The 16,358-nt window shown below is 39.8% G+C and overlaps 1 protein-coding gene across 3 annotated transcripts in view; it reads right to left on the minus strand.

Moving 5' to 3' along the window:
• The window catches only part of grin2db (glutamate receptor, ionotropic, N-methyl D-aspartate 2D, b), a 134,096-nt gene that overhangs the window by 17,612 nt on the left and 100,126 nt on the right, over positions 1 to 16,358 (minus strand). For all 3 annotated transcript variants that reach the window (XM_077528069.1, XM_077528068.1, XM_077528070.1), the window contains 5 exons: positions 8,254 to 8,459; positions 6,613 to 6,781; positions 4,029 to 4,182; positions 3,649 to 3,774; positions 599 to 828 (listed from right to left, as the gene is read on the minus strand). In XM_077528069.1, coding sequence (XP_077384195.1) covers positions 599 to 828; positions 3,649 to 3,774; positions 4,029 to 4,182; positions 6,613 to 6,781; positions 8,254 to 8,459 — 885 coding nt within the window. The remainder of the gene's footprint in view (positions 1 to 598; positions 829 to 3,648; positions 3,775 to 4,028; positions 4,183 to 6,612; positions 6,782 to 8,253; positions 8,460 to 16,358) is intronic.

The raw sequence follows: 16,358 nt of genomic DNA on the forward strand, positions 1-16,358 counted from the left end.
TGATAACACAAAAAAATTGGGAAAAAATGTTAAATAGAAATATTGCATATTTTAATCAGTGATAAAGTAATTTCATATTAATTAATACAATTGAGTTCAAATTAAAGATGTACTGTACTGTTATAAAAAAAACAACAACTAGTGTGATATTGATTTGTGTTGAGGTAATTTTTCTGCCACTAGATGGCATTATTTGTTAATTAGCTCAGTGCATTTTTCTTTTCATTTTAAGAGCTATCTAATCTTTAATATGAAGTAATTTGTGAGATTCTACACTTTTTTAAAATTGTAAAATACAACTTGACCCCAGTCTCCACAAATCTTTGCATTATTATTAAATTTATGACTGCTAAATGTTGACGTGGATGTGTCTGCTGCGTTGCGACTGGAATTCCCCCAAGTAAGGGGTGGTCGTTAATTAAAAAAATTAGTGGCATTAAAGGAACTTTGAATTAACTCAAAATTAATGCACTAATTTTGACACCTCTAGTTTAAATTCATGGGATTTGACTCCCTTACGACTTCAATTTGCTTTTCTTTTCTTTTTCTTTTTTTTCCCCTCCCAGTGCAGCTCATTAGCATTCAAGCAATGAAATACCTTCTTGTCTGAGAGCCCTGACACCGTGTCAATGTACTCCTCCTGGATCATGAAGGCCGCCAGGTTGGCGGTGTACGAGGCCAGGAAAATGACGGCGAAGAAGGCCCAGATCAGCACCATGATCTTGCTCGTCGTTCCTCTGGGGTTCTCCACCGGCACAGAGTTATTGAAGACAATGGCCCATAAAAGCCACACCGACTTTCCGATAGTGAAAGTCGAGCCGCCAGATTCTGTCCGGGGAGAGAGATGAGAGAAGGGGAAAGGAAATGGTTGTAAAAAATAAAAAAAATTTAAAAAAAATTGCGTGCACGAGCAGGAGGCTGCACAGAAGCAGAGCTGTCAACATTCAACGACAAGTAATCGATTATCAAATTAATCTACAGCTATTTTAATAGATCGAGTAATCGCTGGGAATATTTTTATATTCAAAATTGTCCAAATCCTCTGATTTCAGCATATCAACAGTAATTATTCACTGATTATCATTTTTGTTTAATCAAAATAAGACATCTGCAAACATATGTTTTTTCCCTTTGAAAAACTATGACCTAATAAGTAACATAGTACAGCATCAATTCACCCCCTTCTTTTTTTTAATCACTATAGGAATAATAAGTATGAACTAAACACCATGGTTAATAAAAAAAAAAAAAAAAAAAAAGTAATCAGGGAAAAAGATATTTGTCATAGGATTTAATGCAAAATTAAAATGAATTAGTCAATTCATCGACTAAATAATTGATCTAAAAATATTCAATAGTATTTTTATTTTTTTAAGAGCGCAGAATTGTTCACTCGACAGACTTACCAATTCAACATATCATCATCATTGCTCTCTTTTTTTATTTTATTTTATTTTTTATTTTTTTAATGTGCGTATTTGTGTGGGTGTGTGCTTGAAATCGCCTAAATTTGTGCTTATTTGCTTACTTCACCTTAACCGGTTACTTCAGAGTCTCGCCTGAGTCGCGAAGTTCGAGAGACCAGAGGAAAGATCAAAGGAAAGGAACGAGCGAATCAAAGTGAAATCCAGCACCAAAACAAACACCAGCTGCCACCCACATGGTTACAAAACCAGAATCTCCCACCAACCCCAGGAACCTCTAAATTCCAACAGATTAGGGAGCTCTCAAGAGACCAGAGGAAAAACTAAAGAGAGGACGAATAGGAAAAATATTCAAAAGTGACATCACTACCACAGAAGCGTTCAAATGAAACCTCCGTGAATGACGTGTAAAATGAGTTTGCTGTATATAAAAAAATAGCCAGCCAGCATTTTGAGCTCATACTGTAAGTCGCATTCGGTGGACAATAATGTAACCGCGTGGTACAAATCACCACTCGAGCTGTTACGACAGTAAGGAGGAAGTGAGCCGAGGACGAAACTATGCAAAGTGAAGCAATCATGCAGCGGGAAACCGGCCGATGCATCCGAGACATTAAACATCACAGCAGTTCAAAACTACACTGCTGAATAAAAGATGGCCTCCTCGATGTTCGACATCCTCGGCTGCAGTTCAACAACTCCCCCTTCAGCGACAGTCGAAAGGCCAAACACTCGCGCTTGATCTGAACGATCGGGCGATTTACCTTTCCCGCTCCCACTCAATAGGGGGCAGCAGATTACGTTCAAGTCAACTGCGCTTTCCAAACAATCGGCGAGAGAACGCTACTCGATGCTCCAAAATGACACGTCTCGTATTTCCCGTGCACCAGGACGTCGGCCACCCTCTGCGCGCTGGCATCAAGGAAGCACGACGATGCCTCTTAACCGTAACTCTCGGCGACAGCTCACTCACAAACTGAGAAGGGGGGGCAACAACAATGGCACAAGGACCCACTGAGGGAAATAAATTTTTAAATAAGCGGGTGCCTTTTTCTGTATCCTTCATAAAAGTTGTCTCCTCAATGGCTCCACCTCAGCTACTGTGCTGCAAAAAAATAGAACACTTGTACTCATTCACTATTGATGACTTTTTTTTTTGGCAATGAGAGAAAGTTAGCTCAAGTTAGAGGCACGACTGTCACGACTCCCAATTTGCAGGTGTGAAAGAACCTCGAGGCTATCGTGGCTCGCGATCGCACATTGAAGTCACGGAGCGCTGAAGAATCACATTCCAATTAAAGCATTGGAAATCTAGAAATGAAAAAAGGACTGAAGGATTTTGAAGAATAAAGATAGTACGAAATAAACACCAATCATTAACTCATTCACTCCCAATAACATATAAATACGTTTTTTTTTTAATGTTCTAAGTGTCTCAAAGACGTATTTATACGTTTTTTTTGTTTTTTTTGTATGCTAGAGCATACCGAAGGCTTTGATGCAACCTCTCAACTGCAAAGAACGGTTGCAGAAATGGTAGTTAGTACACAAACGGCCAACAGGTGGCAGCAGAGCAAAGGAGATCAACCAGGGCCATGTTGAAAAAAAGCTCAATTACTTACAATTTTAAATAGATTTGCGAAAACTGATGAAACTTAGCTCTCTTCTAATGCTAATTGCTGCAAAACGGTAACAGATAGAAACATACTTTTTTTTTTTTTCCTGATGAAAGAAGAGACTTGAATCTTTCTTTTGGTAGGTTCCATGCTTTTATAGCAATTGAACACAATATTCTGTTGGCCTTGCAAAATCAGTCAAAATCCAGTAAAACAGCCGGGAGCCAACGGGATTGCGAAATGTGAAAATGGCGGCGAGTGAATGAGTTAAACAATAATTAGGGGGGGAAAAATGCTTGTAAAATACACTTTAATACAAATTTGAAATGAATCTGATTAGTCGATTAATCGACTGAATAATCAATAGATTAATCGATTCTAAAAACATTCGATAGCGACAGCACTACATTCAAGTATTGATGAGAATTTTCCTGATGCTAGCGTAGGTATATTATTTTGCAACTGCTGCTTCCTCTAGCATGCCCGCCATGCCAGTTGCGTGCTCACTATTTGTCCGTTGGATCTGTTGGGCGACAGTGATGGACGGCATTCACGCTCGTCTATCACGCGAGGGGGGAAAAAACAGACTGAGCGGACTCATCACTCACTCTTGCCAGTTTGCAGACTGCGGTTGTAGCCCACAGGACTGAAGAACTCGAAGATGAAGACAGTCACAGCCACCACGGTCAGGCACATGACGAACATCATCACCCACACTGCCGGGCTGTACGGCTCTTTATTGGGCAAACACAAACAGACTTGTATTATATGACATAATCATCCTTGTGATATTAGCAGTTCCCGTTGTGAAACACCGAGGGAACAAAAAAAAAAACATTCTACGGAAAACAATACTACTACAAATGTGTATTTTGGAACTCTGAATTTGCCGGCAGTGAAACCGAGTTAGCAAAGAAAGAATAGCAGTCGCATTCTATTCGCTAACGTCACGTTTGTTTCTATACATCCCATAAAATCGAGCTCTTACCTAGGAAAGCAGATGGCGATACAGTTCCGTTGCTACGGGAGACCATGACGCTGATCCCCGTTTCCACAAAAGGGACAGAGAAATCCACCACCTCGGACCTCTCCTCATTGATAGTCAGAGAGCCGATGGCCATGTCTGCCCGCTTGTACACCACCTAAAAAGGGACGGGGAAGCAACCACACGAGAGAATCTAATTATGTCAGCCCCCGGTAATTATGATTCGACACCGGCCATTTGTAGACCGGTAAAATGTGCAGGTATTCCGCGCACAATATGCTACAAATGCAGAACATGTGTCTCGTCTGCATCTCTTTAGCATACAAAATGAGCCCGGGCCTGTTTCCTGACTGCCACCGTTTAGAAAAAAAAACACAAAAAAAACAACGCTGAAAAGTCATCTGATTGTACAAGTGAAATGTTAATCTCCATTAGACATGGCACATCCGCTCTTCAGAGCAAATCAGCAGGAAAAATGAAGCGAGGCGGAACGCTGGAGCGCCCTCCCATCAACTTTGCCAAGTCTGGATTACCTGATCAAAGAATGGCAGGCTTTGGAACATCTGATCAAAAGGCGCACGCCAGCCTGAGACAACATTTGCTCGGCCCCTTTTGTGTGTGAAAATAGATTTGATAGACAGCTACGGCCCGGGTTCGAGTCATAAATGATAGTGGGGGAAAGAAGAGCACGGTGAGAACGTTCTTAAAACTGTGGCAACTAGAGGTCAAAGGGAGAAATATAGAGAAAGTCAATGAAACGTAAAACTTAATACAAAAAAAAGGCGAGTTTGCGGTTTTAAAACCGCTAGCAAGATTTCAATGTAGCCTCACTTCGCTAATCACCCCCAACCACCTCGAGTCGCTTACCAAAAGCTGTTCCCGACTCTCAAACATAACTTTTCATAGTGGTATGTGATTATGGAAGAGCCGAGTTGTGACAAATAGTCATAAAAAAATGCTGCTCAGTTTCAACAAAACAGCAGCGCTAGCTATACTAAGCTAGCATTAGCACAATACAAAGCCAACATTAGCCGTAGTGGCTACGCAGCTAGCATGACTTAGCCAAAATAGAACATGGCTCTAAAACGATATGTTATCAGTTTGAAGTTTTATTTTTTGGAATGTACGGTCAAGTAAACATCAAAGAGAGAAAAGCTGCCAATTGTGTATCGCTTCTGAATCCTTAGCTGCTCATTATTATTATTTATACTAGCCTTGAAACTAGCATGAAACTACCCATAAAGTTAGCATCAATCCAGACATCCATCAATTTCCTATGCCACATATCCGGGTGTGAAACTCAAGGCACGGGGGTCAAATTCGGCCCGCCAAGTAATTTCATGTGGCCCGTGAAGAAAAAGTGTCTTTGTTGACTTCATTTTTTCTCGCTAAAATATCACCACTTTTAATAGCATTGTAGATCTAAAACTGTTTTTTTATTATTATTATTACACTCTCCCTTTTTAAATAAATTAACTTTTTTTTTTCTTCTTTTTTTTTTTACGGGCTTCTGATTTCAGAACTAGTAATCCTATTGTATTTATATGTATTCACAGTTATAGCGTTTTTCCTGGCTCAAATTGAAGCAGAGGTGGTATCACCCTGATTATGATGGGTGCTAATATGTCTTATTTTAAGGTATCGTTACCCGCGGCGGTGACCGATACCATTAAGGGCCGCATCAGGGATTAGAAATTATATGAACACAAAGTCGAAATGAATTTTTGCCATTTTTTAACGACAAGCATTAAAAATTCATCCACTAGTACATATTGAATTGTAAATATAGTTCAGCATTCTTATGTTTATTGTATATACTGTGTCTTTATGACTTTAGCGATGGCTGGAGTGCGACACCTCTGCCTCGCAACCAGGAAATGGCCGCGTGCAACGGTTGCTCAATGATCGGTTTCTTCTTTGGGGCATTAAAGTTTTTTTTTTTAAAAAGAAGAAAAAAAAAAGAAGCTGTTTCTTCTTCGGCTGTTGCTTCAGGTGTTTCCGGTGCACTGCTGTTGCTATAGCGCCTCCTAATGGCGCAACACCGTAACTGCAGTTAAAATGCATTCCTGCCGATATCAGTGGCTGGAGGTGGCCGCCTCTGAATTTGGTACACAGGAAAAACCGTGCTTGGCGAATCCAGTTCAGGTGGACTATATCCTGGACTGGTCGCCAGACAGTCGCCATCGAGCCAGACAACCGTTCGCACTCACAATCACATCTAAGAGCAAACTGACGCCCTGCTGCCCAACATCCAAGTCAGGCGAATGCACCGCTCCATGCAAATGAAATATCAAGGGCAAATCAAACTCGCCAGAAGGTCTCCGACAATGTTGACGCGAGTGTTTCGTTAGATAAACGCGGCGGTTGTGTTTGCGGGAGCGTGTGTTTACCATCATGCTTGTCCGTTTAATTAGTGTAACTGTCTGCTTTTCCCATTCGCTCGCTATCTCTGTCAGTGTATTCGCGTGTTTAATGGTCACCCAGGGGGCTGACGAATGTTGCCATACGGCTTATTGACAGAAAATTTCAGCACAAGTAAACAAGCCAGCAGGCACAAATATAAGCAAGCGAGCGGCGCAGCACTCGCCTCTCCAATCATGCCGTTCCAAACGCCGTCGATTTTCTTGCCGTGCTTCCCGTTGGTCACCAAGTAAAGGTCGTAGGTGAAGCCGACTATCTTGGCCAATCGCTTGAGGATGTCGATGCAGAAGCCCTTGCAGCATTGCTTCATGGGAGCCACTCCCTCGTGGTTGGCGCTGGAAACGGGAAAGGGAAGCGGGTCGTAGTCAAGCAAGCGCGAGCAAAATCCCAAAACCTCCGTGTCATTCTTCTCATCCCCCCGGAGAGAAGCCTGATATTGATTACGGTCAAGCGGTGAAGAGAGCACAATTTGGGGAGGTGACTGATGTTGGAGGGCATCTTGATGGATCAGAAACCTTCTTTCATAACAGAAAGGCCACAGCAAAACCTCCCCTCGGCATACTAACGAATTCCCTTCCAGCGGACTATTTATTTGATAAGGATAGACGATTATCGGCCGGGGCCGATTATATTCGTCAAAATGTTAAATATCCGGCATCTGCCATTTTTACAAATCTGGAGGCCGATAAAGACGGTATTTTGTGTGTACTTCAGGTTTTGTAAAATGTTGCGAAAGGTTGCAAAGATGCTCACAGACAGTTTTTTGCTTGTCACAAACAAGACAAAGAAATTTTGAACATATTTTGACAAATTTTCCACTGTTTGCAAACATCTTATGAAACCTGTGGCGAACTCTGACGAGAACCCAAAATTTCATGGAATTCTTTATGTATGCATTTATTTAAAATTTCTCTTTATAAGAGAAGCTGCTTTTTGCTTTTGTTAAAATTAAAACAAAAATAAGTGAAAGTTTAACATTTACGTTGTTAAAATTTTTGAAAATTATTTACTATAGAAAAGTATTTACTTTTTGTTAGAATTTTAAAACAATTTGCTGTATTTTATATTAAAAATAAAACTTAGAAAAAACATGTAGAAAATTTGAGTTGTTTAAACAAACTGCATATTTATTTTTTTAATCTTGATGTTAAATTTTTGTATTCTATTGCAAAAAAATATCGGCTCCAAATATTGGTTATCGGCCTCCTTGCCTACTAATAATCAGTATTGGCAATGAAATATAAATAAATAAAAAAACATATTGGTCTGTCCCTGCTATTTGACAGACGATTTGTTAAAAACTCTAATGAAGTTCCCTCAAAAGGAAATAAACAAAACAGGCCAAAGTTTTACTAACACAGAAATTTTTGGTAGTATGTTTAATTAACTCATTTGCTCCCAATAACGTGTATATACGTTTTTTTGTTTTGTTTTTTTACGTTTTAAGTGTCCCAAAGACGTATTTATACGTTTTATGTTTGTTTGTTTTTTTAAATGCTAGAGCATACAGAAGGCTTTGATGCAGCCTCTCAACTGCAAAGAACGGTTGCAGAAATAGTAGTTATTACAACAAGACGTCATACCAGTAATTGTTGTGAATAGTAATCCTTGATGAATTGTGTTTCCTGCAATATGTTTCCTGTTTATATTATGGCAGAGATGGTCCACACTTTGCTTCCAGCCACTGCTACATTGGAAATTGTGACTTACAGTCACCGTACGTTTTATTGTAAAACATAATGGAGTGGATAAGTTGCAAATTCACCGCTTTGTTTGTCGACACGTCGCGCAAAAAGGGGCCTCAAACCTGGCGTTGAGGGGTCGCCTGCAGGGCACAGAGTCTCGGATGCAAGTTCCGGACGCGGGGTCTGCCAGCTCCACGATGACGAATGGCCGCTCCTCCAGCGTGACGACGCGCAGGTGCTGGGCGTCGTCTGGAGGTTTCAGGAAAGGCCCGTAGCGGGACCAGGCCGGATATCGCAGTCTCAGTACGCCGTTCTCCCACCAGCCTACCTGGGAAGACAGACAAGCAGAATCAAACACACAATTGCACGTCTTTGCATCATTTTTTTACATTTCTTAAAAAAAAAAAAAGTTGTAGTTGTAGTTGACATGCAAATTGGAAGGAACGTGAGAATGCTACTCAGGTTACTGATCCCAATTAAAGAAGGCATTTGGCTGCGTGTAAAATGATTTTAACACTTTTTATTGTCACTCTGTAATATGAATTAAGCAAAGTAATGCTACAATTCACAAGTAAGAGTTTATGACATTCAAAGGCAAAACAGAAAGAACGAAAGTAGCTCATTAACTCATTCGCTCCCAATAACGTGTAAAAACGTTTTTTTTATGTTTTAATTGTCCCAAAGACGTATTTATACGTATTTATTTTTTATTTTTATTTTTTTTTGTGCTATAGCATACAGAAGGCTTTGATCCAGCCTCTTAACTGCAAAGAACAGTTGCAGAAATGGTAGTTATTACACAAACGGCCAGCATGTGGCAGCAGAGCAAAGGAGATCAACCAGGTCATGTTGAAAAAAAGCTCAATTACTCACAATTTTAAATTTGTGAAAAATTATGAAACTTAGCTCTCTTCTAATGCTAATTGCTGCAAAACGGAAACAGATAGAAACTTGTTTTTTTTTCTCCTGATGAAAGAAGAGACTTGAATCTTTCTTTTGATAGATTCCATGCTTTTACAGCAATTGAACACAATATTGCAAAATCAGTCAAAATTCAGTAAAACAGGATTGCTTCTGTGAAAATGGCTTGGAGCGGATGAGTTAAAATGACTAAAGAATGTTCACTGACAAGATTCAACGCATTGATAAAAATGATTTAAAGACATTTAAAAGAAAATGACAAATAAAAAGTAGCTTTTTGAAATTACTAAAAGCCCATTGTATAGTGAAATTGATTTCTAAATGTTTTAAATACTTTAATTAAAGGAATGTTAAAAAAAAAAATTGCATGCAGCACAACACCTAAATGCTGCTTCACCATGTTTGCATGCAACCCACTGCATCTTTAACCTATAATCCATATTTTGCTCTTAAGAAATGTTTTCTTCACATGTAGAGTTTTTTTTACAGAGTCGCTTTTCAATGAAAAGCGGCACAACAACAGCAATGGAGAGCGACTCGACAGTTGCACTCAAAGGCAAAGAACACCAATCATTGTATGAGATTGCTTCATTTCATCCTCCTTACGCTGCTAAAATGAACTTGTAACAGAGCAGCTACATGGCCACAAAATGACCACCGAGATTAATGACCATCTTTGTGACGGTCTCAATACAAAAAAAAAAAAAAAGAACGTTATTATCTCCATAAAGGTACTATTTACTGCAGGCATGGCCGTGCTGGTAGTTTCCATTATATTGTTACAGGTACTGGTGCCAATTCGCCTTTCGAATCTAAATTATAATTGCTGTGCTGGACGGGCGCAATTACCTGGCAAATTGATGCACATGATGCAAAGGCTACGCTGATTGATGGCACCAGACTCGTAATCCAGATTTGTTGCGCTCATCATCCGTTGACACATTGAGCCGCAAAATAACAATAATAATAACGTTGACGTTGTGGATGGAAGTAAAATGTAATGCAGGTAGTAACTAGGGCCCGACCGATATGCACTTTTTGAGGCCGATGCCGATTTTTGGCATGAAAAAAACCCGCTGATTACCGATTAATCTGCCGATTATTTATTTAAAATATATATAATACAAATACTGACAGCTAAGGCTGTTTGAAAGTGCCATATAAATCAATATAACTTGACTGTTCCTGTGCGTTTTGGCCTCTTGGGGGCAGCGTGGTGCCATGCGCCCTCAGCGTACACATTTAAAGTGAGTACAGAAGAAGGTTGCAATTGAATTCTATTAAAATAACTTGTTTTTCACATAACTCGTGTTCCCACAAGATTTGTGTGTGGATATTCGTTATTTGAAAAAAAAAAACACTCCCGAAGTCAACACTAACTTCCTGTCTTCCTGCTAGCATTTGCCAACTTGCTGTTTGTGCTAGGCTAGCGATGTTTTAGAAACGAAGCATGTTTTATATTTAAATATAACGTACAGTGGATGTAATTATTTACGTCGTGTGGTTAGTTTTACAGTTAACTCCAACTGCGGTGTCATTAAACCGCTTAAAGGAACAACAGAATAACCAGAATAACATATGCTACACACTTGCTAGTTGCTAATGCTACAAAAGCAAAATGGTGCATTCAGGGCACTTCCACAAGGTCGGAAGCTTCAGTTTTCGTCGATAACATTTTAAGGGGGAAATAATCGGCCATTTGGACCAATTGGCTGATTGTTTTAGCCGATGTTTGAAGGCCAATAATCGGCCGATTAATCGGTCGGGCCCTACAGGTCACACGTGACAGCACAAGAATTGGCTCCTTGATGTCATTTTTCGAGCAATTCAATCATCACACCAGCAACCTCTTCCAGTTTCAGCTGTGCAAATGTGAAAATTGGATAAAACGTGTAACACCAAATCCGCGCTTCATTAAAAATGTATCTGTTGCAATTAAAATCTAACACTTCATAGTGAGAAAAGGACCTACAGGGGGCAACATGCGTTGAGTCTATATGAGCCGTTAGCAAGCACCCGTCGCACTACACAAAAATAAATCAGGATTCCGGAATTTTCTAATTGAAGTAGCCTGAACATATGCTCATGAAATAAGGAATATTTTGTTGCAAAAGTGGTACGCTACTTCTGTTTTTCTCCATTTTTTTAATTATTTTTTTTTACACAGATTACCAACTAAAAAATAATAATAATTAGCACTCCAAGTATCGCCATAATGACCAACATTATGCTAGCGTAGTAGGCCTGAGGGTAATTCAACAACAAAACAGTCTTTTTTTTTTTTCCTAAAAGGCATAATTACTGTATAAGCCACTGCGACAGCAGTTTCAACATTAACACTGTGCTTAAATACAGCAAAAGAAAAACACCTGTACTTAAATAATCATACAATTAGTGCACATAAAATGTAAATAAAAAAAATTTACCTAAATAAATGCTTAAAAACAAACAAATGGAAATATATTAAGCTTAAAAAGCTACATACAATTTAAGTGTACTGAGGCAATGATTTATTCACATAATACTACACTGTAAAAAAAAACAAAAAAAACACACAAATTGTATTTTCAGGGCTAAAACCATTATTTAAAATATAAATTATTGGCATGTACAGCAACAAAGTTAGCACAACAAAACAAGGAAGTTGCCTATTCCAAAACAATTTGCTGAGTTTGCTTTCAAATTACAGCAAACTGTATTTTTTTTATTACAAAATAATAAATACAACCCAAAGTGCTGCGTAACGAAAACAACCATATTGCAACATAAAAAAAAAAAGAACACTCCTGCCTCACCCCAACATCCCCATAAGCACACACACAACCTGAGAACTATGTAGAAAGACACGGCGGGGCACAGAGAAACCATGTGAGGAAAACCACCCAAATGAAGAGCCACTGAAGCTAAAATCTAAAAGACAGAAAAATAAAAGGCTAAAAGGAAGGATCAGAGTTGGCATGATAACAGTAGAAAAGATAAATAAGATGGCCCAAGACCATCGAGTAATAACCAGAAATATCTATCGAATTGTTGCAAACATGGTGCCCGAGAGTAATAAAAAGACTAAATGAGATCTACTGGTATTCTTCTCCCATTTGTAAAGCCATACTGTACGATTTTATTCGCTCTTTAAAAACCAAGACGTCGGGCCCGATCCTCTTGTCCTCCTCATTACGCTCAACAGTGTAAAAATTTTTTTAAAAAATACATAATTGTGGAGAACTAGCACAAAGTAAATTTGCTTCAATTAGTCCACGCTTGACACCGCACATTACCGAGTTGGAGTTAAGCAAGCCCAGTTACACTTTGGCTCTAATTTGGGTTCGCGCTTCCATCGGGAATAACAGCGTGTCATGGAAAATGTTCCCTTCTGCTGAAAGAACTGAAAGTTGTTGTTTTTTTTCAGCCTATTGTATGATACGAATAACTTCTTGCCTTAACTCGGACTGTATTTGAGTGTTGGATAGGGCTGATTGCCAGCCGTAATCAGCTGAAGAATCTTTTTTTTTTTTTTTTTAACCGGCAGTGTAAATGTGTTCCGTTCCGCTCGACCACTGCGCGCTCGCTGGCGGCGGGGAGAAATCTCCATCCTTGTCAATTTGCCTCGGTTTGATGGATGCGTTTTTATGACCCCCCCCCCACCCCCCCGGGGCCCGCTCGGTCCGCTCGAAAATGCATATTCGCCGCAGAGCTTGGCGTTAAGATTCATTTTGACGCTTTGTTTGCTCGGCTGCTTCTCAAACGTGCGCATGTGAAATCCGCATCTCGTTTTTTTTTTTTTTTTTTGCCTCCATGTATTGTCATATATGTCTCGTGTTGCGTGGAATGTTCTGGAAAGCAACCAGATGGAGTCTCGCAGCGTCGCTCGACGACCGTGCGTGCTCACCTGATGATAAAAGTCACCTTTGAAGCGTTGCGACAAGCGTGACTAAGGCGACATCCACAAAAAATAAAAATAACTAAATAAATAAATAGGGTATGCTTATGTACAGTAGGCTGAGGGACACATACACAAGAATAGATGAATATAGAGGAGACGGAGTTTACAGTGGGCTGCTTAAGCGGGTTGAGAAAAGCCTGGCAGATTTGCGCACACTCACTGTAAGTCAAACATTGACGGTGAGAGGGAGGGGGGACGCGGGGGGGGGGGGGGGGGGGGGGTTCTGCTACGCTCACTAGTTGACAGCTCGGCACTTCCACCACAGCCGAGCAACAGGCATTGAATCAAATCACAGCCGGAGCGCAAATGTATGCGCTCTCAGCTATTATTCAGGAAATATGGGCGAGGAAAAAAAAAAAAAGGGAGGGATAGACATCGTAATTAGTTATGAATTCTGACAATTGTGTTTATTTGGTGCAATTGATGCAAAAAAAAAAAAAAAGGGGGGTGTCAAACTTACGGCGCGTGGGCCAAATAGGGCCCGCAAAGGGGTTTCATCCGGCCCGCGAGGTGATTTTGTAAAGTGAAAAAAAAAATAAAAAAATTTGTAGTCAGACCAATTAATCCGCTGGCCACAATAAAAACATATAAATTCTTAATTTCACGAGCAATCCTCAGATGAGCAATGCAACTTGTACATGGAATTGTCCTGGATGTCATTATTTTACACACAATCTAAAGTTACAGTTTGTTTAAAAATAATAATAAAAAGAGGAATAAACTCATAGACTGACACAAACGTGTTAAACACAACACAAATTCAATTACTGGTAACATAAAGACATATGACAGGATTAACATCCTTATAATAGTAGGGAAGGGGTTTTACCCATGACCCCCCCCCCCCCCCCCCCCAAAAAAAAAAAAAAAAAAGAATCAGGACACTGAAAACATGATAAACAGATGAGCACATGTTTTCAGCATTTATTTCCCAACATTTATTATGTAATCAGACAAATCTCTGCATTCACACGACATGTTTTTAATGCTGGCTGAACCAACCGAGATCGCGTTCGACCTTTTTTGCGCGACAACTGGTACGACCTCTGGGGCGTTGGCATTTCAAGGTTTTCACGCGTTTGACGTCGTCGGCGGGAATTCAAGGAAATAAATTGCGCATGTAAGCGTCTGCAACATGAGTAGCATTAGCGGCGGCAAAAATAATTAAATGTCTGTCCTCAGGTGCTGACAAATTGTTTGCGCTCCAAATGTTGTCGTGTTCATCCTGTCGGTAGCGTAAGAATGATTCGGGTCATCAGTAAGCCTATGCAAGAGTCTTATTCTGGTGCAAAATGCACCTTTTCGTAAATCGATAAGAAACAAATTGCCGCGCTGTAGTCATAAATATGAACTGAGACGTTTCTTTTTTTTTTTTTCAAGGTTCATTTTCGAAAGAAATGAGAGAAAGCTGCGCTGATCAGTAGACGCTGATTGTTCTCATTTGTTCGTTTCAAATGGAATTGAAATTGTTGCGCCGATAGATCGTGTGTATGTTTTGCCTGCCATGTTCTCCATTCAGTTAAATTCAATTTTTTATGTCATTCCTGAAAAAAAAAAAAAAGAGAAATGAAAAGGGACAGAAAGAAGTCAAACTTTAGCTATCTGCCCCTAATCAACAACAACAACAACAAAAATAATCAACACAAAGTAAATGACGGTGCACAGTCAATATAACAATTCTATATAATAATTAAGCAGCATATCCTTGTGCTATATTTATTTTTCCAGTAATTGAGCTTTTGTCAAGTTTTTAAAAATACAGATATGATTTTGTTTTACAATCCAGATTGTTCCATAAGATGACACCGTGAAATACATCGTTCTTTTTTGTTTTGTTCTATATTTTGTTTTGGAGAAAATATCTCCTCCTCTTCATTTTTACTCACTTGCTTTTTTTTTGTTTTTTTTAATTTAATTTGTATATTAACTGATAAACTTTCATGATGGCCTTTAAACATGATTTTAAGATGGGTAAACTCCATCAATTCATTAAATTTGAAAGTTTTTAGTTGTATAAATAATGGATTCGTGTGGTCTCTGCATCCGCAGCCACAAACGACACGATTTGCACGTTTCTGTAAAAGAAAGATGGAATCAGTGTTTTTTAGACAGTTGTGGGAGTAAAGATATATGTCTGTAATTTGAAAAATCATATTTATTTCCTTTTTTTGAAAAGTGGGATTACCTTAGCTATTTTCATTTGTTCTCGGAATATTCCTGTCGTAAATGATAAATTGCAAATGTACGTAAGAGGCTTTATGATCACGTCTATAATTTGTTTTATCAGTGACGTATTCATATCTGTATAATAATTAGATTTTTTTATTTTTTTTTACTGGAAAAATTATGAACGATGTTCAAAATTTCGCTGGCTTGCACAGCCTCTAGAAAATAACTAGCGTTTCTTTTACAAAAGCCTCGTCGTGTTTCCCTTCTAATATGAAGGCCGACTATTGTTTTCAAGCCGTCATTTGCTGCAGGTTGGATGCCAAAGTGCAGACCCCAATTAGGTTTTAACTATTTATTCACATCGAGAGGCGTACAACAAACTTGACTAGGCGAGAAACAAAGAGAGTCGCACAGAGGGACAGAAAGCAATAATCCGGCAAACGCAAACTTTTCTCAGAACGCTACTACAGACGGTGAATTGATCTGATTGGTTGTCACTTAAGTAAATGATTAAAGATTAACATCACACAGGTCCTGACATCACATAACATCGCATAGCGTCTTTCCATTTGAAACCAGATGATGGTTACGTCAGTTCAAAACAGACACTTGACCTCATGGTCATGAACCCAAACTTAATCCTGGCGTGACCACAGACATGACACACGCTTGTCGGACCATTCTCGTTTTGTCAACATGGTCGTGAAACAAGAGAGAACCAACAACAGTACAGTACAGTACAGTATATGCTCACAAGCACAAATAAAGACATTGTCGGGTCTCAGCCCCGCCCCCCGCTGGTCTTTACTGCCCACCAGAGTCCAGTCACTGCGCACGGTCACCTGCTGACTCCTCCTGCCACATCCGTGAAATCCCTTTCAATTAGATGCTCCTACGCAGGCCCTTCGACTCAAACCAAGGGTACGGTACCCGCCCACGCAGACGAGAGCGCAATCTGTATGCGTGCTCCCTCCTCGCCTGGATCCGACTGCACACAAAAAGCGGATAAGAGCCCCGCTATCTGCCTACGATGCACATCCACACTGTTGGCGCTCGCTGAATATTTAATGTTGGCTTTACAATGACTGCACCATTACCGAAAGCCCTGCAGGAGCGTCCTGTGCTCGGCTGCTGAAACGCGGCCGGCAGCTGAAAGGTTGTCGGGCGTCAGCGAGGCTCCGTCAAGCGACACGAATA

The sequence above is a fragment of the Festucalex cinctus genome, chromosome 7 (genome assembly GCF_051991245.1).
Source record: "Festucalex cinctus isolate MCC-2025b chromosome 7, RoL_Fcin_1.0, whole genome shotgun sequence".
NCBI classification, from domain to species: Eukaryota; Metazoa; Chordata; class Actinopteri; order Syngnathiformes; family Syngnathidae; genus Festucalex; species Festucalex cinctus.